Source organism: Trachurus trachurus, assembly GCF_905171665.1.
Source record: "Trachurus trachurus genome assembly, chromosome: 17".
In the NCBI taxonomy this organism is placed as follows: domain Eukaryota; kingdom Metazoa; phylum Chordata; class Actinopteri; order Carangiformes; family Carangidae; genus Trachurus; species Trachurus trachurus.
This window is the reverse complement of record NC_139900.1, coordinates 15,741,808-15,766,473: the sequence shown is the minus strand read 5'-3', so window position 1 is coordinate 15,766,473 and position 24,666 is coordinate 15,741,808. Positions and strand designations below refer to the sequence as shown.

The window sequence follows — 24,666 nt, the reverse complement described above, 5'->3', positions numbered from 1 at the left end:
CTCTCCGGGTTCACAGTGTAGCAATTAGTTTGTGTTAATTTGATTAGCTGAACATTTTATTTATTTTATTAGGTTTGCAGTGCACCACTAGTGCGTGATATATTCAAAAATGACTGGAGCTGTAAAGGCAACATTTTTATTTATTACCTTATTATTATTACCTAACCTTTGGGTCCCATCTGGAGGCCCTGAGATAAATACCCCTTTTAAAATTACAGTATTATTCTTACGTACTAATTTAGGCAGATGCTTAATAGCTACTTATGTATTGCACGGAGAGTAGGTAATAAAAAAAAAAGAAGAATAGTGGCCCTACAGTGGGCTATTTTGCTGCTCTGGTGAGTCTGCCCAGACAATCATTTAAGTTGTGTAAAGATTTTGATTTGAATTAAATATTGATAGAATTCATAAACCATTAAAGAGTATCATAAAGTAATAAGTGCCTCAAACCATGGTAACACCCCGAGAGGATTTGTTAATGCACTTAGTGGATGTCTTTCTGTATCCTACTGAGAGATTTGTGTGTTTTGGTTTGGCACTGCAAAAATAACAGACTTCAACCATCAGTCAATTATTAAATAATAATAATAATACAATTAAATTATCACTCAATCTGTCAATCATTAATCATAATAAGCAAATGCATTCAATTTAAAGATACCAGCTGGTGGCTTTTGACACAATTATGCTGGGAGTAAAATCGTATGGCATTACAGCTGCCAAATCCATTAATGACACTACTATTAAAGCAGAAGTAAGCGATATTTTTGTGTTAAAGCAGAAGTAAGCGATCCGGTCGTTTTGGCTAATGCTGCGTTCCAGGCAGGCTTTTGAAACCGTAAATTACAGCTTCAAGTCACAACTTACGATTTTGTAGCGTTCCAGGCAACCCACTCGTGTTTTTCCGACCTGTTTTACCTGTGAAAGTGCACTATAACGGCCACTCGTAACTTCCGACCCGTGAACTCGTACCAGATCAAACTGGTATGACTTCACAGGTCGGAAAAACACGAGTTACGGGCTGCCTTGAACGCACCATAACAGTCCTCGTCCCTACGTCACCACATTCAGGCGCATCCCTTGGCTGCACACACAGCCCTTCATGCCGTTCTCTCTCCTCATTGGATAAAAACTGTAGGATACGAGAAAAGTTTTGTGACTGACAGACCCGTGTTTCGGTCCAAACACTCTATGTAAGTGATTGCTGTCGGAAGATATAACTATTTAAGACTTATATTAACACAAATATATCGCTTACTTCTGCTTTAATATAAGTCTTAAATAGTTATATCTTCCGACAGCAATCACTTACATAGAGTGTTTGGACCGAAACACGGGTCTCTTAGTCCCTCTGCTCTGCTCTGAGCCGAGGAGAAAACTTTTCTCGTATCCTACAAGTTTTATCCAATGAGGAGAGAGAAGGGCATGCAGGGCTGTGTGTGCAGCCAAGGGATGCGCCTGAATGTGGTGACGTAGGGACGAGGATGGGGGCTGCTAACTCCATCGGCTGACAAGACGTTATAATGGTGCGTTCAAGGCAACCCCTAATTCGTGTTTTTCCGACCTGTGAAGTCGTACCAGTTTGATCTGGTACGAGTTCACGGGTCGGAAGTTACAAGTGGCCGTTATAGTGCACTTTCACAGGTAAAACAGGTCGGAGAAACGCGAGTTGCGGGTTGCCTGGAACGCTACAAAGTCGTAAGTCGTGACTTGAAGCTGTAATTTACGGTTTCAAAAGCCTGCCTGGAACGCAGCATTAGCCAAAACGACCGGATCGCTTACTTCTGCTTTAATGACTACTACTATATCCAATATTCAGTATATCTCGGATGTATACGTGGGTGTATTCATATACATGAGCATATACAATTATGTAGCCTATATACGAGGGTTAATATGTCATACATTTTTACTTATAACTGTTTGGATGGTTTGTAATTTGTAATAAAATGTTCCAGAGAAATGTATATTATATCTGAAAGTGATTTTGATTTGTCCTTTTTCATTATTATGGTTATCATACCACAAAATTAATTACACTGTATCAGAGCTGGCCCAAAGCATAAGCGAATGAAGCACCTGTTTAGGGCGCCGTGACCACTTGGGCTCCAAAAGAGCAATTAAATTTTCTTTTTTTTTTTAGATCTATAATGCTTAACTTTTGTCATTCCTTAGAGAAATCCTGTGTAATTACAAAAAAAAAACCTTAATTGTTGTTGTTGCACTTGCACAATGCTGTTGCAGTTGATTTAAAACCAAAAATTATAAAGCAGATTACATGCTTACAGAAAATGCATTGTCTATTATCTTATTTTGTTAGTTTCAATATGACATTCAGTATCCCACTAAGTACTATATCATTTTGAATATTAAGTGTAAACATAGACTGTAAAAAGAGTGTAAATCAACCTCAGGCTGCACATTTAGCTGAAGTTGGTACCATTTCAGATTAAAAACCAAAGATGCCAGGATGATAATTCATAATGACAGATTAGAAAAATGAATAGGTTTGTAGTGTGTAAATGATCAATAATCAGAATTACTGGCAGTATTAGAGGCGCCCAATATAAAATTTTACTTAGGGCCAAATGGAGACTTGGGCCGGCCCTGCACTGTAGCCTATGTTGTGACTAAATTAAAATGTGGGTGGTTAAATGTTTATACAATTCATGTTTACATGCTTTAAAGAACAGGGAAAAAACAAACAAGTATCTACATTTTTCCATCACAACTTTTAAGTGGGAATATGAATGCACCAACCGCCGAAAATCAAAAAGAAGAAGAAGAAGAAGTGGGAATGGGAATATGCTCCTGCTGCACGTTACAGATGCGCACGCGCGTCGCGGGCCGAACTCGTGCTTGTTGTTTTTCCCAAGCCTCGCGCCCGACGGACGGCCCCCGACGCCGCCGCCGTCTCCTCCTTCGTGTTTAGTCGTTCATCTCCGGAGCTGCTAGTTGTTGCTCGCTCGGTCTGTGAGGGTCTGAACGATGATGATTGACAATAATGGCGACGCGTTCATTCTGAGTTGACTCCAGGGAAACATCTCTGGCTGACAAAGGGGGAAACATCTTGGATTGGATGGGACCGTCGCCGCCGCCACCACCACACCGTTACACCATTAAGGGATAAACAACCTCAAAACGCGACTCTTGTTACCTCAACGAGGAGGACTTGCTTTGCTATAAACCAGGAGAGGGATTTCTTTCTCTCTCTTTTTTTTTTTTTTTTTTTTTTATCTTGCTAGCATTGCGATAGCTAGCAACTCAGCTCTGCTAGCTTGCTAAGTTGAAGAGGTGGTTTTCTTCTGTGTGGAGTGGAGGAGCTGACTTACTGAGATCTGGCTAAGCTATGGGGCAATGTGGCCGCTTTAATAATAAGCTTTTATTGTGATTTGGGTTTTTCTCCCTATTCTCAGATGAAACGCTGAGGAGGTAACTGGCTCACGTTCACGTTATATTGTGGGAGTAGTTAGTTACTAGTCCAGCAGCCTCTTTTCCTTAGGTTGCTAACTTAGCTACTCAGCTAGCAGGCTAGCTTTGTGGATTGTCCCAGTCCTTTTTTTTTCTTTTTCCTGTTAGGACTTGCTCCCACTTGCGTTTTGGAAAACTGTCTACCAGGGGGCACCGATAGCTGGCTGGCTAGCAGAGAGTGCTAGCTTGGTTTGCTAACTTGTAAGAAAAAGAAAAGAAAAGAAGGAAAGAATAAAAAATCGCTTTAGCATTGCGCTATCCTTTTTTTGTTTCGTAAATGACCACCGGCAGGAATAACCGGGCGATGATGGAAGGAGTGGGAGCGAGAGTTGTCCGCGGACCCGACTGGAAGTGGGGGAAGCAGGACGGCGGAGAGGGACATGTTGGCACCGTCAGGAGTTTTGAAAGTCCAGAGGAGGTGGTGGTTGTCTGGGATAATGGGACGGCTGCTAACTACCGCTGCTCCGGAGCCTACGACGTGAGGATACTAGACAGCGCACCAACAGGTAACTTTTCCTCCATCAGCTGATGTAGCTACTTTTGTCAACACTTTTGAGAGTCATTGAAGTCTATAGCCAGCGTCTTTGCTGTGCGACAGGGCTGCTGCGCTCACTAGAGGAGGACATACTGTTGTTTTAGTTGGGTCTGACTTTAAGGACAATGAGAATATAGGTAAAAAAACAAACAAACAAACAATGGAGACACAGAAAGTAAACTTGCTGTAGTTAAAAGCGCAGGTTGTGGTTGTGGTTTGGCTTGGGGGTTAGTACTTGTGGTTTGTTGTGATGCAAAATCTCGGCCCCCTTTGAAGTAGTTGTTTTACCTAAACTTTCAGTTTTGAATGAAAAAAACAAAACATTGAAAGTAGCAAATGTGTTATACTATGCCCTGTGTGGATGAACGCAGACGATATTGGTTTCAGCCTAATTTGCATAAAATCAAGATGAGTATTTCAATACATCCTGCCTGAGCAGATGCACGTATAGCAGACAGCTGTGTGTGTGCAAGATATGCTAATGAGCTGAGCGAGACACAACATTTGCACGTTCAGAGTTAAAAATATGTCAACATAACCCGCTTCTCCAAATTGCACAGCGATGTGACGAAACAACTTCCGTGTTCAGTATTTAAAAGTGTGTTAGTAGGTTGTTGAACACTATTTGTGCAAGCATGAACATAAATGTGTTAGGACTGCTTGGTCTTCCTGTATACCAGCCACAACATTATAAGCCAGTAGAGTTGCACTTTTTCACAGTAACTTATCTCTGTGACAGAGTTTAATATTCAGTTTCTTGAATGCACACTTGATGTTGCAGCCATGAAGTGAGGAGAAGTTGAATTTTCTGTTCTTATCATGGTTCTGATGCATCATCTCTATCTTGGAAAGAGTAGGAGGCTATAAAGCCAAGATTAGTCTAAAAGTGCTGACATCAACAGGCGTACGATCTTGTTTGATGTAGCCCTCCTGAAACATACTTGGGAATATGAGCATATTTCCTAAGTACAGTTATAGAGGATTGTGCCAAATCCAGAAGTCTGTGTATGGAAAAAGTTTTTTTTTTTTAAATATCTGCACACACTGTTAAAATAATGTTACTAACAATATGTTGAACAATTATCCCAGTAGTATATCTGATGTGTAACACTGCTATATTAACTTTGACTAATGCTTCCTTCCCTTTAGGTATCAAGCATGATGGTACCATGTGTGACACCTGCCGTCAACAGCCCATCATTGGCATTCGCTGGAAATGTGCTGAGTGCACCAATTACGATCTCTGCACAACCTGTTACCATGGAGACAAGCATCACCTGAGACACCGGTTCTACAGGATCACCACCCCAGGCAGCGAGAGGTTAGTTAACCCAGCAGCAGCAGCAGCAGCAGCAGCAGCAGCAGCAGCATCGGTCACTGTTGTGCTTCACTGTAAAAACCCACCAATGAATGATGACACATACGTAGACATAAGGCACCCAGATGATCACTGCACTTTATGGTGATAGGTTTGCCTCTCTTTTTCTTTTACTTCCACAGTTTAGCTTTGTGCTGCTTTTTGTGTGTGTGTGTGTGTGTGTGTGTATGTGTTTGTGACATTTGAGAAGTCTTTTTGTGCACCCTGCCTCTCAGGCAGACAGAATCTATCTCTCTGCTCCCAGCTCTCAGTTGCCAGGCAACAACTCAGCCTCGTTTTTTTTAGGATCCAGTCAGACCTTTTTAAAATTTTTATTAATGCAGTGCTTCCCATTTAAAGGATAATTTCCGTTTTTTACAACCTGGACCTTATTTCTAGCATAAAATACGATCATTCTACTCACCCAGACAACTTTGGTGTCATTTGGAGTTGTTTTGACGAAATTAGCCCCAGTGGAGCGGCGCATATCCGTATAATGCGAGAACACGGGGCACGCAATGCAGCCTCTAAATAACACATTATCCGCCACAAAACTCGTTCATTTCGCCAATATTTTGTTATGATACACTAGTGTTATTCCCCTCCGAGCCCGTGGTGGCATGTTAACAACATCCGGGGTCTCTAGGTTGACCTACTAACCTCTGATCTGGATGATGTCATCTCCGACCGCTGCCCGGCTCATTCTGATAATAATCATTCTGCTTTGGCATTCAGGTCCATTTTTAGCTCAACTAGCTGGAGCTTTAGTGAGTCCAGGTTGAGGAGAGGAAGCCTGTGGAAGCTGAACTTCATCCAGCTGCTAACACAAACTTTTCAATCTCTCATAGAGCTGCCACAAAGAATCAATTAATCGTCAACTATTTTGATAATCGGTTAATCGATTTGAGTAGTTTTTTAAGAAAAAAAAGTCCAAATTCTCAGATTTCAGCTTCTTACATGTGAATATTTCTGGTTTATTTGTTCCTTTATGGCAATAAACTGAGTATCCCTTTGGTTTGTGGACAAAACAAGACATTTGAGGACGTCATCTTGTGGTTTGGGAAACACTGATTGACATTTTTCAACATTTTATTGACCAAACAACTAATCGATTAATTGTTTAAATAATCAACAGATTAATCGTTAGTTGAAGCCCTAATCTCTCATCATCTAAGCCAAAGTCCTGTTAATGGGGAAAAAAACATACAAATGTAATATCTGCTTTGGAAGTGATGAAATATATAAAAAAGTAATAAAAAAAAGAATAACATTATGCATGTACAGTCCAGTGTTTTTTCCTAATTCAGTTTTAGAAATTCCTGACACATGTTAGTGCTTTATATAGTTCTGCTTGTCTGAAGTTATTGTCTCTTCAAATAGCAATGCCATAGTGGAAGTCCCATTGTTTTCTCTTTGCTCTTTATTGTCTGTGGGAAACTCATGTTGATGTGCAAAACTAGCACTGTATGGGAAATCACCCCTTCTGACATGTACCAGCAATAAATGCATTTTAGTGTGTAAGTGCTGAACTGTGGAGGTCGTGGGAGGTTTATTGTGGAAGTGTTGACATTGTCAACATAATTATCTGGTATTTACTACAAGCTGACATGATAAAAGTTTAGCTTATGGTGGAATTAGGCATAATTTGAGTTTTCGGCTATGGCTCTAGAGGCCGGTGCAGAGACTTAGAACAGTTTGGGAAAACTTTAAGGATCAGTGCAGCGGTAAACACACTTTAAGGGATATGTGTGTACAATACCATGGGAACGGTGTGTGTTTTAACATATGAGAGAGTGTTCATGTCAACGTGTGTGTGTGCCCTCAGGTCAAAGAAATGACCCAAATTAGCAGGTGTTTATAGATGGATTCATTTGCATGCAGACACTCACATTGTCTCAGGTTCAAACTGAAGTCAAAAACATTTCTCTGACCTCCACCTTCCTGAGCAGTGAGCACTCCTGAAAGAATCATTAATGGAAACTATGTCTCAGGTGTGGTTTGTGAAAAGTTATCAATTACTGCGTGTGCAGACAAGATCGAGACAAACTTTTTAAGGCGGCTTTTGTCCGTGCATTCAGAGATGCTCTACACAGAATCTAACGTGTTTAAGATAAAAGAGAAATGACGTAATATACTGATTTGATTTAAATACTTTAAATGTAATAATAATAATTCATTTATTTTATATAGTGCTTTTCAGTGACCCAAAGACGCTTTACATACAGAATATAGAACATAGGGAAAGACATATACAGATAAGAATACACACAATCTCACAAGATAAAAGATTGTGATATTTGGGATAGTGTGAAAGTATGCTCACTAAATTCCACCGCTTGCTTGAAGTGATGGGACTTCATCCATTTCAGACCTATTTCACCCAAACACCATATTTCACTAAATGAACACATGCCCCAACAGCTGGCAGCCCTTTCAACTGAGTACGACTTCATTTCCCCCGAGACGGACATTACATAACACACAATGGGTGCTGGAGGTCTCCCCAGCCCGCACTGCTCCGACAGCGTGGTGGTGGGGTGTTTTGTTACACCGCATTAGATTCTTTCACTAAGTGCTGAAGAGGGAGTGGTTGAGAGCCACAAGCTGTTTGCACTGGTTAGACGTACACTGGCCAGCTGCCGCGTCTACCACCACGGCTCACATTGTTGTTTGATGGTTAGAGCTCAGCCGGATGTTTTATGTGCTCTTACCTTTTTTTCACTGGTTAGGTTAGCAGCTATGCTACGCTTTAGACCTCTGCTCACAGGCTTACAGTGATTTAAAACATGTCAAAAATGTCAAAATTGTCCATTTAGATTGTGAAATTGTTAGTTAGGTGAGAAAGCTGTGCTGTAACAAAAACTATTGTTATTCATGATGTTACAACATACGCAGAGAATTGAACAGCATCGCAGTAGTATTCCTAAAAACAGTCAAAAGCCTAAATTCATTGCATTTTGCCCCTTAAATTTGAGACAGTGCAAGTAAATTTCTATTTGCACATGTGCAACCATTTTTTTTCTCTTTCTTTTAACACTGGGAAACGTGGAAGTGGCGACGCAAAGACTCTGGTATCTGTCATTACAGGTGTCAGGCCAATGTGTGTGAGGATCATGAATGAAAAGGAAATGTGAATATTTGCTTTGCAAGTCGATTCATGGTGTGCGCTCCTAAATTTTCTGCTTGTGTTAGGAGGAGCCACTGTGCTCCTAGTGGGAAAAAAAAGTTAGTCTAGAGCCCTGAAATTAATTTTGACCTTTTAGAGAGCTCAGACGACAGGCCAGTAATAGGTGTTGCTCACACACCTCTTGCCAATGTTTTGTCGTCTACTTTGTTTTCCCTATCATCAGTCGCCCGATGCTGAGACGGTTATAATGACTGTCAGGGACTACATTGTTGATACAGCAGATTAGATGCTGGTTGTGCTCAGCCCTCTCAGTACGATTTTTCATCTGGAGCCATGTCCCATTTGCCGAAAGTAATTTCCACCATGACTTGGGAGCAGTGGGCACACGGGGAAGGGCAGTTAAGGACACGCAGTAGCAGGGGGAGGGCATAATTTTTAATCAGTTTCAGTTAACAATTATCGTGGAGCAGGCACTAGCGTCCTCTCTGCAATCCACATTTGCTTGGTAATTAAAAAAACAACAGTCAATTGATCCATGTCAACGGAGTCTCTGCAAACACCTGCTGCTGAGTCCTTTGTCTGACACTGTGTTATTATGAGTGATGAAAGTTTAGTCCAAATAAAAGTTAATGAAACCTTTTTTTTAATCTTCTGAACAGAGTCCTTCTGGAGTCTCGTCGAAAGTCTAAGAAGATCACAGCCAGAGGGATCTTCACCGGTGGCCGGGTGGTGAGGGGCGTGGACTGGCAGTGGGAGGACCAGGATGGAGGCAATGGGAGGAGAGGAAAGGTAGGAAGACCTGCTGTTGTCAACATGAGCAGTTTCTATCATGCTCTTTGCTACTCTGTCTTTGTTTTTCTTTCCCAAATAACTTTTTTTTTTAAAGGGATAGTTCACCCAAAATTCAAATTTCACTCATTATCTACTCACCCTCATGTCGACTAAGGGCTGGGAGAATTTTCAGAGTCCTTCGTGTCTTCTCTGAGTTACGGGGGGGTTCGCGCAGCAGTATTTGTCCATATAATGGTTGTGAATCGGGCTCACTTTTCTTCGTCCAAAAGGACACACCAAAAAACATCCAAATACCTCCATACTGCTCGTCTGTAATGTCCCTCTTGTATTGAAGCCCCGACATGAGAAATTGTTCCGCCGGACACAGGAAGAGCAGTGAACTGAGACACTGGGAGCTTCCGCTACAAACAAGCTTAAAATATGGACTTATTTAATTTTTTTCGGAACAATTTCTCATGTCGGGGCTTCAATACAAGATGGACATTACAGACGAGCAGTATGGAGGTATTTGGATGTTTTTTGGTGTGTCTTTTTTGACGAAGAAAAGTGAGCACCATTCACAACCATTATATGGACAAATACTGCTGCGCGGACCCCCCCGTAACTCAGAGAAGGCACAGAGGACTCTGAAAATTCTCCCAGCCCTTAGTCGACATGAGAGTGAGTAGATAATGAGTGAAATTTGAATTTTGGGTGAACTATCCCTTTAACTTTATTTTTATTGAGAGCAGTGCAATACAGACATACTGTATATGGAAACAGTATGATTTTGCTTTATCACAGAACAAACCAGTTGAACCCAATCAGCCACAGAGTCCCTGATGGTGCATTTTTTAAGGCAATTGCTACACAGACATATAATTAAAAGTAAGAGTAAAGTAAATAAATAAATAGATTAAAAAAAAACATAAATAGATTAATAAAAATGAATAACTCAAATAACTTTCCACATTACCAAAGCGCTCGTCTGAGTCCCAGTCCCATCCAGGTGTGTCAAGTAAAAGTAAATGGTGCTTGATGCAGAGCTTCAGTTGTGATAAAAAGAAAGAACATTTGTCTCTTATAAATCCCAATTCCCAAGTGAGCACTAAGTGTGCAGATACATTTCTAAATTTTGCTGAATGAACACCACCGCTAAAAGATACTGCTTAAAAAATATGGCCAAACCTGTCTCAACTTTATTTCAGAGCTGCGCTGTTAAGTGGATAATAAATCCCGGGAGGTAAAGGCAGGCTTTGGCGAGCGTGCCAGAGGCAATCAGAACCACGTGTGTGCCACTGAAGGGAGCATGACCACCCGTGAGGGTTGTGTAGAATTGAAAAAAACAAGGATCCCTTGCCCTAAACAATCATAGGGAGGAAAAAACAAACTTGCATCCCAGGATATGATTTGATTTGAAGTGCACAGGAGCCTTGACCAAAACAGGAAGGGCACAGGCTGACACAACATGTTGGTAGTGTGCACACAGAACGGCCAAGACAGTGCATGAACAGTTCACTCCTCTAAAGCTGCACTGTGCTGCACTCACATCTATAATTTTGCAGATCTGTCTTTTATAGGAATAGGAGGTTTGGATAAAAAAGTAATTAAAATATTTATTCCAGCAAATATTTCAGAAGTTTTAACATAATCTTCCATCTGTGGAAACAAACAGACAGGACAATCAATCCAAACAAGAATTCAATTTATTGAACATAGTGTTTAGGAAAATTATCCAAAAGTTATTACTAAATTTGGAATGTGTCACTGGGGGAAAAATCCTTTATTTCTTTCCACTGATCCCTATTCATCTTTACTGAGGCTATTGCCAGATTTCTTTGCTGCAGGTTATTTCTGGGCTTGAACACCTCATTAGAAAGTAATACAATGTCTGATGAGGTTGCATTTGTTTAGCATACTCTATTTAGATTTATACTGTAACTGTGCTGTAAAGTGCTTCTATTTTGACTATGGTACAGACCCCAGAGTATTCAATTTAAGAGCCCCTCCAGGCAATTTAAGACTTCATTTTGCTGTGTTATTTAATGGCGTATCTCATTACTGTTTTATGATGCTGTAAGCAATATGCTTTCCAGAAAACTGCTATTACATGTCCTCCAGCTTAGATGTTGCCTTATTTTAGTGTGGATATTACCTCCTAAGGCCCATTAATCAATTACCTCTGGAAGGGACTTGAAAATAATTTAACAATTTGATTTCTGTATTTACTTAGGGCACAGCTTTTAATTAAAGAATTAATTTACTCCACCACAGTTCTTCTCTTGACACTTTCTCAGTGTTACAAAAGTGTTGCGCAGCTTGTGATCAAGAGAGAATTGTTTAATGTAAAAATCCCAGACTTATCTTCCAAATTTGAAATAAATTGATTTTTTCAGTCCCCCCATTCACAGCTCATTGCCTATTTATGCCTATAACCATTTTCTTCGGCTTACAGTGCCCTTCAAATGAAGCTTTTAACAAAATCTTTGAGCTGCTCCTGATTATACAAGTCAGATATTACAGAAGTCATAATGTAGTACAAGTACCAACTCCCGATAAGCTGTTGAAATTGTGGGGGCACATTAGTTGGGGTTTTATTTTATATTAATAACCAAAAACCACCATGAAAGCCATGTGCTTCATGTCTCCCTCTCTGAATGAGTCAATCAAAGCTTTTTGTTTTATGAAAATTTTAATTGTTTTGTTTTTTGTATCAGGTCAGTCATGTTATTTCAGCATCTGATGATGTTTCCATGGTGAGGTGTGTTTCCTAATTGTGTCTAAAGCAGTTTTTAAAATGTTCGCAAATTTTGGAGTCGGCCCGTCTTGAATATATGTCGGAGATAACCACCTAAATGACGTGATCATAAAGAGCAGATGCTGTTCAGACTTGCTTGAGCATACCACATAACTGCAACCACAGTTTGTACCCAGCCCATCAGTGGTGGAAAAGTACAGGGTATTTTGATGGTAAGGACTTCCTGAATGCATCCAAGATGGTGTTGCCGGCCGGTTTTAGATACTCTGAGTGTTGTTTATTACTCACATTGGCAAAAAGCAGCCTATTTGACTTCAATAGGGCAGAAGAATCCCCTGGAACCTCCACCAGAGAGAAACTGAAGTACAGTTTTTAAAAAGAACATAATGTGTCAAAGGTTTCTTGTTCTGATAAGTAATGTCTCCCACAGGCTCTGTCTCTGTGGTCTGAACTAGGCTTGTCTTTGTCTTTTGTGTGTGTGTGTGTGTGTGTGTGTGTGTGTGTGTGTGTGTGTGTGTGTGTGTGTGTGTGTGTGTGTGTGTGTGTGTGTGTGTGTGTGTGTGTGTGTGTGTGTGTGTGTGTGTGTGTGTGTGTGTGTGTGTGTGTGTGTGTGTGTGTGTGTGTGTGTGTGTGTGTGTGTGTGTGTGTGTGTGTGTGTGTGTGTGTGTGTGTGTGTGTGTGTTTTTTTCCATTGCAAACTAATGCAGTGATGGTTGCAAAAGTTTAATTAAAACATTCTTGCCGATTGCACAAGTATTCCCACTCGGCGGAGAAAAAAGCAAAAACAATGAAAGGTTTAGTTTGACTATACAAATTGCAACGCAGGGAGAGTTAAACCCCACGAATCAAAACCTAATCAAATTTGTTCTTGATAAGTCCCAGACCTAATATTTCTCATCTGTTTGGAATGAAACTTTCTTTTCTTACAATGATGGCCCATCTGACATAACAGTGTATAGATTGAGATTCACTACATCAACTTGCCAGTGACTTTTACTCTTCCTCTGTAACAGTCACTATCTATCACCATGTGGTAGATTTTTTTGCACAAAAAGCAAATACTCAAAGCCTGAAAGGGCAAACCGCCAGAATCTGACACTACACTGGAAACATTAGCTGGAGTAATACAAGTTCAAGTTCTGTGTTAGCAGAAACCTCCTCCTCTTTACACGCGCATGGCTCCAGGGTTGCTGCTCTGTAGTTCAACCTTGACTCTGACCTTCCATTCGACGGCAGCCAGTGAGAGATAAAAGATAATTTCCAACAGGGATCAATAAAGTATCATATTTGCTATCATTACGAGGTTTAAAGATGAAAAAACGCCTGCTGGGAAAACGACCCCCCCCCCCCCCCCCCCTCCTCTCTCTCTCTGCTCAGTATTTTATTTTCACATACAGTATGCTAAAAATGATGTAAATGTGACGTGAACCTTCAAACACTACGCTGTTCCCTTTTATTTATTTTGTCTGTGTGTTTCACATCTCACCCCTCCTGCTCCACAGGTGACGGAGATCCAGGACTGGAGCGCAGCCAGCCCGCACAGCGCTGCCTACGTACTGTGGGACAACGGGGCGAAGAACCTGTACCGGGTTGGCTTTGAGGGAATGGTGAGCAAACTTCCAGTCTGACCCTTAAGCTCAGTCGCAAACACACACACACACACACACACACGCACACACACACACACGCACACACACACTGGGCCTCACAAAAGATCAGTTGTCAGGTGGCTTTTGTGTTTGACCGCAGGGCTGAGGCTCTTTCTTTTGCTGCCAGGCCTTTGTGAGCGCCACGCTGCCAGCATGAGTAAGGCGCCATTGTACAGGCAGCTGGAAGGGGAAGGTATCTGCATGATAAAGGCAATCTGCTCCTTCTGCTATTTTCGGGGGAGAGAGTGAACATGGAGGTCAACTTTAGCGGAGGGAGACATTGTCTCCGGGGTTGTCGCGGGTGCAGCTACACACGCGTCTCAAATGAAAGGCGTCTTCCTCATTGGTGGAGACTGGCCTTGTCTTTCTATGAAAGAGGCCAATCGGGTGTCTTGGTTGCATAACAGATTTGTCCTTTGTTATTCTAATAGGTTGAAAGGAAGGTAGACGACATCTGCCTCTGGATTAAATAAATCATGGATTAGACCCCCCATCTTGACTGTTTTATTTCGGCTTTGTTTCCTGTTGAGACACAGGGGCAAAGCTTCCAAACAAATATTAATGGAGTCCAGTTTAAATGCGGAATGAGAAGTTGACGCCTTTTTTTTTCCTTTTCGGAAATGTCGGTGTTCCGCACAAACCATCGTAAGATCAAACATGCCCCGCTGGCTGGGTACAGCAGATTAGGTCTGAGTTATTTAATTTGTTGAGACTTGTTGTAGTCGGGACTTAAGTTTTCCATCAGCTCAGAGGGACGATTGCTCTGCCTCACGTTCATCATCTCTGCCCTTCTAACTCTGCACATCTGAGTCATCACAAATGATGCCCTCCCTCTGTAGCAGCGTAGCGTAACGTTGTCCTGCCTTACCCCTAGAGCGCCGATATTGTTGGTATTCAGGACAACTACGCCGTCGCTGCAGCTTGAAGTGTGTAAATTCTCTGTTTCATTATTCCTGATCGCGCCCCTCTTCTAATGGAATCACCCTGGCTAATTATCTAACCCCTTTCCCTCTTTTCTCCCCTCCTCTCCCCCCAAAGTCGGACCTGAAATGTGTCCAGGATGCCAAAGGAGGCTCCTTTTACAGAGACCACTGTCCCGTTTTAGGTAAGTAAGCCAGTGATCTGTGTCCACCGTCATTATTGCACCAATTCTTTCACCTACCGCTCTGGTGCAGTGAATTCAAGGGCATTAGGGGAGTTTCACTTGCAGTTACCCCTGTCAGGCCACTAGATGGCAGCACTGCCCAGTCACCAGGCTGCTAAAGCCAGTCGCAGGCTCAGGTCATGCAGTTACAGTATTCCAAGAATTCCAGGAATTACTTGTCTCTGTGGATTCAGCACTGCAGTAGAAGTCTCACATTAGGTTTAATACTATTATTATTCATACATAGAAGCACGTTTTATGTGCAGTGTATGTAATAATGCTTAAACCATGTTTGTACTGTATATATTATATATTTTCTTATCAGATTTGTCAGACTGCAATGCCTCTCTCTCTCTACTTGAGTATAAAATCATCTACAGACTTAAAACCCTGATGTGCAAAAGATGCAAAGATACAAAAATGCAACAATATTAAAATAATAAATCTTTATCTTCCAGGTGAGCAGAATGGCAACAGAAATCCTGGTGGTCTGCAGATTGGAGACTTGGTCAACATCGACTTGGACTTAGAGATCGTCCAGTCACTCCAACACGGCCATGGCGGCTGGACTGATGGCATGTTCGAGACCCTCACCACCACCGGCACAGTATGTGGCATCGACGAGGACCACGACATCGTGGTTCAGTACCCCAGTGGGAACAGGTGAGTCCCTGATGGATCGGCTCAGTTTATCAGCTCCCAGTAATTGAGAGCAATGAAAAGAGCTTCATCTCCTCAACACAGTTTTCCATGTGTCTAGTTTTAAACATCCCTTTTCAACTCAGCTCAAAAGCCACAAAACACCTCTCATTACATCTTCACCATAAGATATAATTGTAGCACTTGACAGGAGAGACTCTCTAAAAATTAGTGGTCCGTCTGTAGTAAAACATTTTCTATCATAAAACTGTTCTCTCACCACCATGTCTCACTTTTGTCATAGGTAGCTTTTTGTAACAGCATTTTCTGATATATATATTTTAAAAATCTTTCCCAGAATATTATATATCACTGCTCATCTTTACCTCAGCCAGGTATTGAGTTTCATGAATTGTGAGTGAGTTCATGCATTTATTTCTCACTTCTCAGATGGACATTCAATCCAGCAGTGCTGACCAAGGCCAATGTGGTACGCAGCGGTGAAGTTGCAGCCGGGGCTGAAGGAGGAAGTTCTCAGTTCCTTGTGGGAGACCTGGTCCAGATTTGCTACGACATCGACCGCATCAAGCTACTACAGAGGGGCCACGGAGAGTGGGCTGAGGCCATGCTGCCTGTAAGTGTTTGAAATATGTGATAGCTGATTTGTGCATTTGTAAAACCATTTTCAGCCAGTCAGTTTAGATTTTATTCTAACATAAATAAAACGGTCTGTAGTCATCTGTCAGTGACAGGATGGTTTTATGACCGATCTTCAAAAAATATGAGGATTAATTCCTCGAAATGTGATCCACAATGTTGTGCCAATAAGAAAACGTCATCAAACCCATAATAAACATTGGTAACATCTGGGAACTGGAAATCAGAGAATATCATCCCTGTTATTTGGATTTTTTTTTTTAATCACAACTTTGACTTGTACTTCATCACAGGCACAACATTTGTATGCAAGAACCCTCTATGAATTAGGCTCAGTTCATCTAACTGTCTGTGTAATTTTATGCTGTTCCCTTCACACTTGGCAGAGCCAGTCCCTCATCTCCTTTAAGAAACGTTGCCGTAGTATTATTATTATTAACACGCAGAGACACAATTTCACCCCTCAAATCAGTCCATGGCTGTTTGGCTGCCAATTTTTTTTTAAAATATATATATATTTAATTTTTTTTTATCATCTCAACAAGACGCTATTCTTCTCTTATTATGAAGTTTATTCATTGCTGTCTATCACGCCTTAGGTTATGTAACTCCAGTCTACTCCAATATGCCACTTGTCCCTGCCAAACTGGCCCCCCTCAGCAACTAATGAGCCTTAAAACCCTGAGATGGGTTGTAGCTTTGATCACTAACCACGGCTGTTTGCCGCCCGCTGCTGCCTCTACTGCAGCAGTCTCCATTATTGATGGCATCCTCCAGGACAGCCCCAGACCCGGCTCGACAGACTCAAAGTGCCTCTTTCTCATATAGCCTGGATCGAGATGATATGATTCAAAATTGGAAAGCATTTTGCCGTGCGCACTCTGTATTGCTTGTATAGATGAGGGATAGTCTAGCAAGCAGAGGGGTCTTTCTTTTATATCCATCTCCTTTCGCGTGCAAGTGAATGTCCTCTGAATAAGCGGCTTTAATCTATAATATTTTGTTTTTTTCTGTCAGTTTTCATTTTCGCAACAAGCTTTGTTTCTTCTCCGTGTCCAACAACTGCTTTGTTGAGCGTGTTTTCATTCCACGTAAAATCTTTCCTCCCACCTCAGGTTTTTTATTTTTTTTTGCTCTTTCTCACAACCACTCTTTGTTTTGACGCTGCCACATCCAGACTCTGATACACAAAACAAAGCTGAAAAACACAACCACCCTCCATATCCTAATGAGTTTGTTCCACCATTTATCAACAGACCTTAGGGAAGGTGGGTCGCGTGCAGCAGATCTACTCCGACAGTGACCTGAAGGTCGAGGTTTGTGGAACTTCTTGGACGTACAATCCGGCTGCTGTCACCAAGATCGCCCCCTCTGGCTCTGCTGTCAGCAACGCCTCTGGAGGTATGTGTGGGGAAAAAAAGCGCCACTGACAGTGAGAGTCATCTCAGTTCTGTGTCCCTACTGTTCCCTCTTTTCTGACTCCCACACTGAAACACTGTCTGATGTTCTTCCCCCCTCCCTTTGTTTTGGTCAGAGCGTCTGTCTCAGTTGCTGAAGAAACTATTCGAGACGCAAGAGTCCGGAGACATCAACGAGGAGCTGGTCAAAGCAGCAGCCAATGGAGACCTGGCCAAGGTGGAGGACATCCTTAAGAGACCGGATGTGGACGTAAGTGCCCTAACGTTTTTGGTGTTTCCATGTGAGCCACTTGCTGGTGTTGGAGATGACTTTTTGATGAACACCAAATGATTTTGCCCTTAAAGATATATAGACGATCTGGGTGCATTGATAATTGGAGCTGGGATACTCGTGGCTGTGCTTCACCCTGCTCTCAGTATATTGAAGAGGCTGAGAGTCTCATAGGAAAGGACTCTGAGATCCTCCCACCTCTGCACCTCTCTCATTCTGAAAAGCATTAAAGCCGGGCCCAGAGGAGCCACCAAGGACCGTCGGTGTGCACTGCAGCACAGACCCAATTTACTCTCCGAATCAAGTGGAGTTCCATAAACCTCATATGGTTGCACACTGTGTTCTGACACATGCTATAGGCCAGGGAAAACACCCGTTGGCCACAGGACAGAGGTCTCTGCCTTGTAGAGGGTTATGAGAGCTGGTTACACCAAGCCTGCAATACTGTCTCCACTCAGACCAAGAGTGTGTGTTGGTGTGTGTGTGTGTCTTAATGTGTGTGTGTCAGTGGTGAAGGCTGGCCAGATGCCCTACTGCCTTTCAGTGGAATTATTTGCTTAAAGCTGAGCACACTAAGCCTGGCCAAGTGATCCGCCTGCCAGGACAAGAGATGTCTCGAGACTCCCAAAGGAGTCCACATTAATATTTATGCTCCCGAGTTTTTGCAGTGCTGCAGTTGGTGATGAAACATGCACACGGAGGGCGCACATGCACAACCACATCCACGCATATAAACTCTTTAACACACCCACACCAATCTCTGAGCCCCTCAGGTGATCAGATAATTCAGAACATGCAGATCTAAACATGAAACATGACATAGTTGCACGGCTCGCATTCTCACTCTGAGTGCTGATGTGTTTGCAGGTGAACGGGCAGTGTGCTGGACACACCGCTATGCAGGCAGCCAGTCAGAACGGTCACGTGGATGTCCTAAAGCTGCTGCTTAAACACAATGTGGACTTGGAGGCTGAGGTTGGTATGATTAAAGAATGATGATTTTCTCTCATCTCATGTACGTTTCCAATTTAATGTCACACAAATGGTAAAAAAAAAAAAAGTCCAGCAGCAGACGCAACACTGAGCCACAATGTGGGTGTGTCACTGTCCTCAGGACAAAGATGGAGACCGGGCGGTGCATCACGCAGCGTTTGGCGATGAGGGCTCTGTCATTGAGGTGCTGCAGAGGGGCGGCGCCGACTTGAACGCCAGGAACAAGCGAAGGCAAACACCATTACATATAGCTGTCAACAAAGGCCACCTGCAGGTGGTCAAAACCCTGCTGGACTTCGGCTGCCACCCCAGCCTCCAGGTATCTGCCCCTACGTCTCATTTGTCTAATAGAGAAATGCTTCATGAAACAAATAGGCAGAGTTTAAAATGATACATTAGTGAAACAGCAGTAAGTGACACAAAGTTTCCCCATTTTAGGATTCAGAGGGTGACACGCCCCTGCACGATGCCATAAGCAAGAAGCGAGACGACATGCTGTCAGTACTGCTGGAAGCCGGTGCTGATGTTACCATCACCAACAATAACGGGTTCAACGCCTTGCATCATGCTGCCCTGCGAGGAAATCCCAGGTATGAGACATTTGACTCCCCGCTTGCCACCGCTAGCTCTCACACTTGTTTGGTGTGGGGGACGAGGGACCAGGGCATGTTTAGGTGGAATCTGTGGAGTTTGTGTCCTCAGGATCTCGGTGTATGTCTGGTGAATGATTCCAGTTAAGCCTTTATATTAGATGCAGACACGCTGAATCCTAAAATCTTGCCTCAAAAAAAAAAAAAGCTGTATATATTTCTATTATCCACACTCTAAATTCATAGATAATGAGTAAGGTAGGAAAAGTAATTGTTTTTTATTTTCTTTTTTTTCTGATGCAGTCTGGTCCTTGAATGATTCAGCACTGGTGCACAAAACTCTGTAGCGAATAACCAAAGTATGAAAATTAAAGATTGAGCTCACCACCCCGAAACTGAAATGAAACTGGACGCAACTCTCAATCCTTAGCCCGAATAATGAGAGGGAACCAGATTAACTGTATTAGTGGCAGTAATTCGACAAATATTTCGAACACTTACCTTAGTTTGCTTGCTTACACTAAATAATATTTCATTACTATATATTCACTGATGCTTATTATTCACTGCAGCACAAATGATTAAAAGTTTAAAATGAGAAAACTGGGAAAATGTCAGCGCATGATTATGATAGAGCAATATAAAACTTAAAAATATTTGTCTAAAATCAAGAACCACCAGGCTTTATATTCTGCTTCTTAGCAGCTAAAGGACAGAGGCCATGGCAGAAGCACTAATCTCCTGCTACTAATCCATTACTTAATCATCCCCCGTTGGACTGAAAGATGCAGCCTCACCACTTACAGGTCTCAACTTGGAGGGGGAGTATGCTCAGTCATCGACACAAACAGTAAAACATTTTAAATAACTAGCACAGGATCCTATTGTGGCTGAAGACAGTTGAAAAGCATGGCAAGTTCCCAGTGTGTTTTATTTCACAAGTTGTTTTATTTATTGTAAGGATTGATTTTCCTTTGCATATTTTGATTACAGATTCTAATGTTTCCCAAGATCAATATAGAAAACCAATAGATCATTAATCATTTAAATGCATCTTCTGAACATGGTATGTAATACACTAATACAGCCTCGTGTGGTGCAGGTCGGGCTTTTCCGAACCCGCCCCACCAGTAAACATTGCTTGACCCGACCCGTGGGTAACCAGCAGGTTATTGGTCGACCACTGCATCACTAGTAATTCCTTCTCTTAAAATTACACTTCAATATCCTAAATGAACCGACCACCTTATGTGGATACTTCCTCCACAGATTCCACTGTTTATTTATTCTCAACTCATAATCTTCACTTTTTTTTATTTATCTCAATTAACTTTGGCATTGATTGAAGTCTGAAGCAGACCCATCGGCTTCGTCTTCCCAACAGATGGTAGAGTCTCGACTGACATCAGACTACCTTTGAGGCTCTGAAAGCATCTGTCTTATGTTGACTTTTTTATTAGTTTAACTAATAGCCCTTGAAGTTGATTAGTTGTTTCTTTTTACTGTGAGGCTCGTCCATCGCTGTTGTTGAGCAGAGGGCTGGCCTGCGGCGGCTGGCCCGGGCCCATGCAGCAGCAGCAGCAGCAGCAGCAGCAGCATCAGTAGCAGCAGCACGCCTTGTCCTTGTCCACTGCTATTTCTGGCTGCTGCAGATTCGCTGCTCCGCACTTTGGCTGTTTTATTCTCGTCTCTCAACCATGAGCGTATCAAAGATAGCTCAGAGAGATGTCTGTCTGTATCAGGTTGATCATCCAGCACCTCTTAAGGTGATTTACATTGACGTTACATGGTCGGCTTTATAGACCGGAGCGATTTCTAGAAAAAGTTAACAGCTGCTTCCCTGCGGTGCGTTTTTTGGGTGTGTATGTGTCATGTTTTGCACATGAGCGTGGTTTCCCTGGCTAAATGTCATTCCCCTTCACTGGCATTCGTTCCTTTGGCATGAGGACAAATGGAATTGAGGTCGGAGGGCTCGGGAACACCTGCCACCTGCCACAAGCCTGGCCAGACCCAGCCCCCCACCTCTGGCACACTGCAGAATAGGCCAGGGCCTGTTTCCTGCGTGGGTGCATGGATGAAGTGGTTTGCAGATTAAGAATAACATAAAGAAACACTAAACACTGCTAATCATGGTTAAAATCTGTTGTCAAGGGGTTGATGAAAATTCATAGGGAGACAGATTTAAGAAACACACAGATTTTGGATAGTGATGATGGTATTAAGTAATAATTTAGGACATTTACAAAACAAATAACCTAAAATAAACATGAAATCAGACAATGAATAAACCAGAGTGAAATTGAGTTTACACTTTACAAATGAAGACTTGAATTCACGTCACATTTCAAGCTGGTTTGTCGATCCTCTTCAGAAGGTCGTTCCAGTTAATGATAAATTAAATACTATAATTGAATTTAATTGTTTAGATGTAGGTCTGGATAATTAAAATCCACATTTTTTACCGTTAAAGTACATAAACTCAAAAAACATAGACACACACACACAGTCCCAGCTTGACTTTGTAGCCGGAGAGGGGAAAAAAAGCTACAAGAGCACTGTGTTGTCTTTTATTGCACAGATTTTAAATTAATAACAGTAAATCTATTTTGCAAAGTACGCAAACTGCCAGAGTTTAAGTGAAATGGTTATTTTAAAATGTCTTCTAAATTGTTGTTTGAAATCAAATTACAAATATTGAAATGCGATGGATGTACGAAACCAGGATTGAGAACATGAGGGAGCAGAAAGCTGGGCCGCAGTACAAGTCATTGATTTAGAGGCGAAAAGTGCTGGAGTACAGTGTTTTCTGTATCGCCGGCCCCTGTCGTGTTGTGTGCGCGTTGCTTGCTTCAGTCCACGCTCTGTCCCCTTGCCTTCACAGAAACGAAGATATATGTCGCCTTCTCCAGTCTGCCCATTTACTTTTATTTCACGCTCGAGCTCCTGCAATATCAGGGAGACAGTCCACAAGTCCTAAAGCCCTCGAAAATCTCTCCCTAGGTTGAAGTGAAAGTACCTAGTCTGGTGTGTTTTTAGTGGAGAGGCAGTTATTTCGATTGAGTGCTTAGAGGAATTCCCACTAAAGAATCATATTTCTCAAGGAAAAAAAAAAGTGTTTGAAGTTGGAAGCTAATCAGAGGCTCCCTCAGATGAAAAGTGTGACACGAGGCCTTTCTGGTTAATGATCGATGTTATTATCGCTTCCTGATAGTAACTTCAAGAATTGGGTCTGCTCTGTCTCGTCATGTTTAGATTGAGCACCGGCACAGAATGTTCTGGCGTTCGGGGGCTTAAACAAGTCTAATCTAAAAATTTTCATCGACGCTATAACAAAACAACATGGGGAGAAAAAAAAGCTCTTTTAAGCTTTCTCTTTCTAAGTGATTTAGGCGATCAAAGTCAATAGCTTTCAGGTTCAGGTAGCGAAGGTTTGAGGGAGACGCATAGGAAGAGCCCTGTGGGTGACAGATGAATCTTTCAACTTGTTGTCCCAAACACTGAGACAAATCAACTCCAACAACAGGGGTGCAGCAGGAACAGGGGAGTTTTACTATATTTCACCTTGTTCATTACTCTCTCACACACACACACACACACACACACACACACACACACACACACACACGCCCGCTACAGAGTGTGTGTGTGTGTAAGGGCATTCCCTCGTAAATTAGACCTAGTTGTTATGTTTTACAATTGCCAGTAAATTGAAAGTGCTGGTATAACCAGCAGTAACGCGTTTGGGGAGAGGCTTTTCTCGGCCGTCCACGCTGTGTGTTCTCCCTATGTGTGTTTACTGCAGCCCCAGCCTGCAAGGAGAGCCTGGCTCGTCTCTGTGTCTTTCCCTCGGGCTGCTAGAAGCCAGTAGCTGCTACAATACTGTAAACAATACGATTAATAGCCCATGACTCATAAACGAGCTCCAAACAAGCCCTGCAGCGGCGGTCTGTACCCTTTTTACGTGTCACCTCCTTGGAATATTTGCCCTCCTCTCTTTTCTCACGTAGCAGCGCTCGGCTTTCTTTTTTTAATATTGCAACACACGGGACAATCCCGTATGCTAATTGCCTCACCTGAGGAGACAGACGGCTCCGCAAGCGTTCACACTCTCCTCCCGAACGCAGACGAGTATTCCCGATATAATGCCAGAACTAATAGGCGGCGGCGTGCCGGTAGTGGGACGGCATCAGGATGGATAGAAAATAGTGTTGCGGGTCCGTAGAGATAAATCTGTGAAATGGGTCAGATGTTTGCATTTCTAGTGGCTTTGCCGAGGCATTCATTCGATTTTCACTCTCTCTGCTGCTCATTTCAGACAAGGCTGATCAAGTCAGACTACCATGATTGAGTAAGGTAGTGCTTCTTGACATCACCTGGATAGATTTCATGGTTGTTGGTCTAACGGAAAACACTTGAGATGTAGAGCCCACAGCCATTCACAGTGAATTTAATAGTTGGTTTCATCCCTGAAGCGATCACACAAATTAAGACCAATTTTGGAACAAATAACGGACAAACAGTTTTTTCTTTGTGGTTGTGTTGAACATTGTCTAAGTTTGAAAACACGTCAGTTTGACATGGAATTAAGCGCTAAATTAGGAAGCCAAATGAAAAAGAGAGAGTAGAGAAGGAAGGAGGGAGGGAGAGAGAGAAAGAAAGAGGGGGAGACGATGTGAGGGGGAGTTCGTTTTTATCTGCCTGGTTGTTCCGCAGTAACGACGAGTGAATGTGTGAGGCTGTAACTGTTTGCGAGTGTCTGCTCCTGTGATTTGTGTTTAGCTCCTGTCCTCCAGAGCAACTGGCTCTCATCTACCCTGGCTTGTCCAACAACACTACAGGAGGCTTGAGGGGGACGTAGGCCAAAGGGTTTGAGTGTGTGTGTGTGTGTGTGTGTGTTGTACACTCTCTAAATAACTCTATGTTGCCGCTTTTATTTATTTCTCGCACTCCTATCGTCACGTTTCCTCCGTCGAATCCTTTACATTGCCATTTTACCCCCGCTGAGCTATATTAGCCGTCTCCTTTTTTCTTCTGCTTCTTCTTTCCTTCTGCCTATTCCCTCCCACAGTGTAATTGACTGTTAGCATCCAGAGACAGTCAGTTTAGGAGGTGTCTTAGCAAGACAGCCGTACATTCTCACGCAGACATGTGAGTGCCCTGTCTCTGAAATAGCGCACACGCAGTCTACCCCCTGCTATTTTTGAAACAGCCATTGATAGTGTGGTCAAGAATATCAATCCCCTCCAGAGGCAAAGTGACAAGGCAACACTCGAGTCAGGAAAAGGG

General features: G+C 42.5%; 1 protein-coding gene across 3 annotated transcripts in view; it reads left to right on the top strand.

Moving 5' to 3' along the window:
• Nucleotides 1–2,905: 2,905 nt before the first annotated feature.
• Nucleotides 2,906–24,666, top strand: part of mib1 (MIB E3 ubiquitin protein ligase 1) — a 54,857-nt gene continuing 33,096 nt past the window's right edge. For all 3 annotated transcript variants that reach the window (XM_083991268.1, XM_083991267.1, XM_083991266.1), the window contains exons 1-12: nucleotides 2,906–3,977; nucleotides 5,156–5,327; nucleotides 9,150–9,279; nucleotides 13,522–13,626; nucleotides 14,707–14,773; nucleotides 15,271–15,475; nucleotides 15,902–16,085; nucleotides 17,365–17,509; nucleotides 17,643–17,776; nucleotides 18,665–18,772; nucleotides 18,912–19,109; nucleotides 19,229–19,380. In XM_083991268.1, the coding sequence (XP_083847394.1) occupies nucleotides 3,749–3,977; nucleotides 5,156–5,327; nucleotides 9,150–9,279; nucleotides 13,522–13,626; nucleotides 14,707–14,773; nucleotides 15,271–15,475; nucleotides 15,902–16,085; nucleotides 17,365–17,509; nucleotides 17,643–17,776; nucleotides 18,665–18,772; nucleotides 18,912–19,109; nucleotides 19,229–19,380 (1,829 nt within the window). In that variant the 5' untranslated portion in view covers nucleotides 2,906–3,748. The remainder of the gene's footprint in view (nucleotides 3,978–5,155; nucleotides 5,328–9,149; nucleotides 9,280–13,521; nucleotides 13,627–14,706; nucleotides 14,774–15,270; nucleotides 15,476–15,901; nucleotides 16,086–17,364; nucleotides 17,510–17,642; nucleotides 17,777–18,664; nucleotides 18,773–18,911; nucleotides 19,110–19,228; nucleotides 19,381–24,666) is intronic.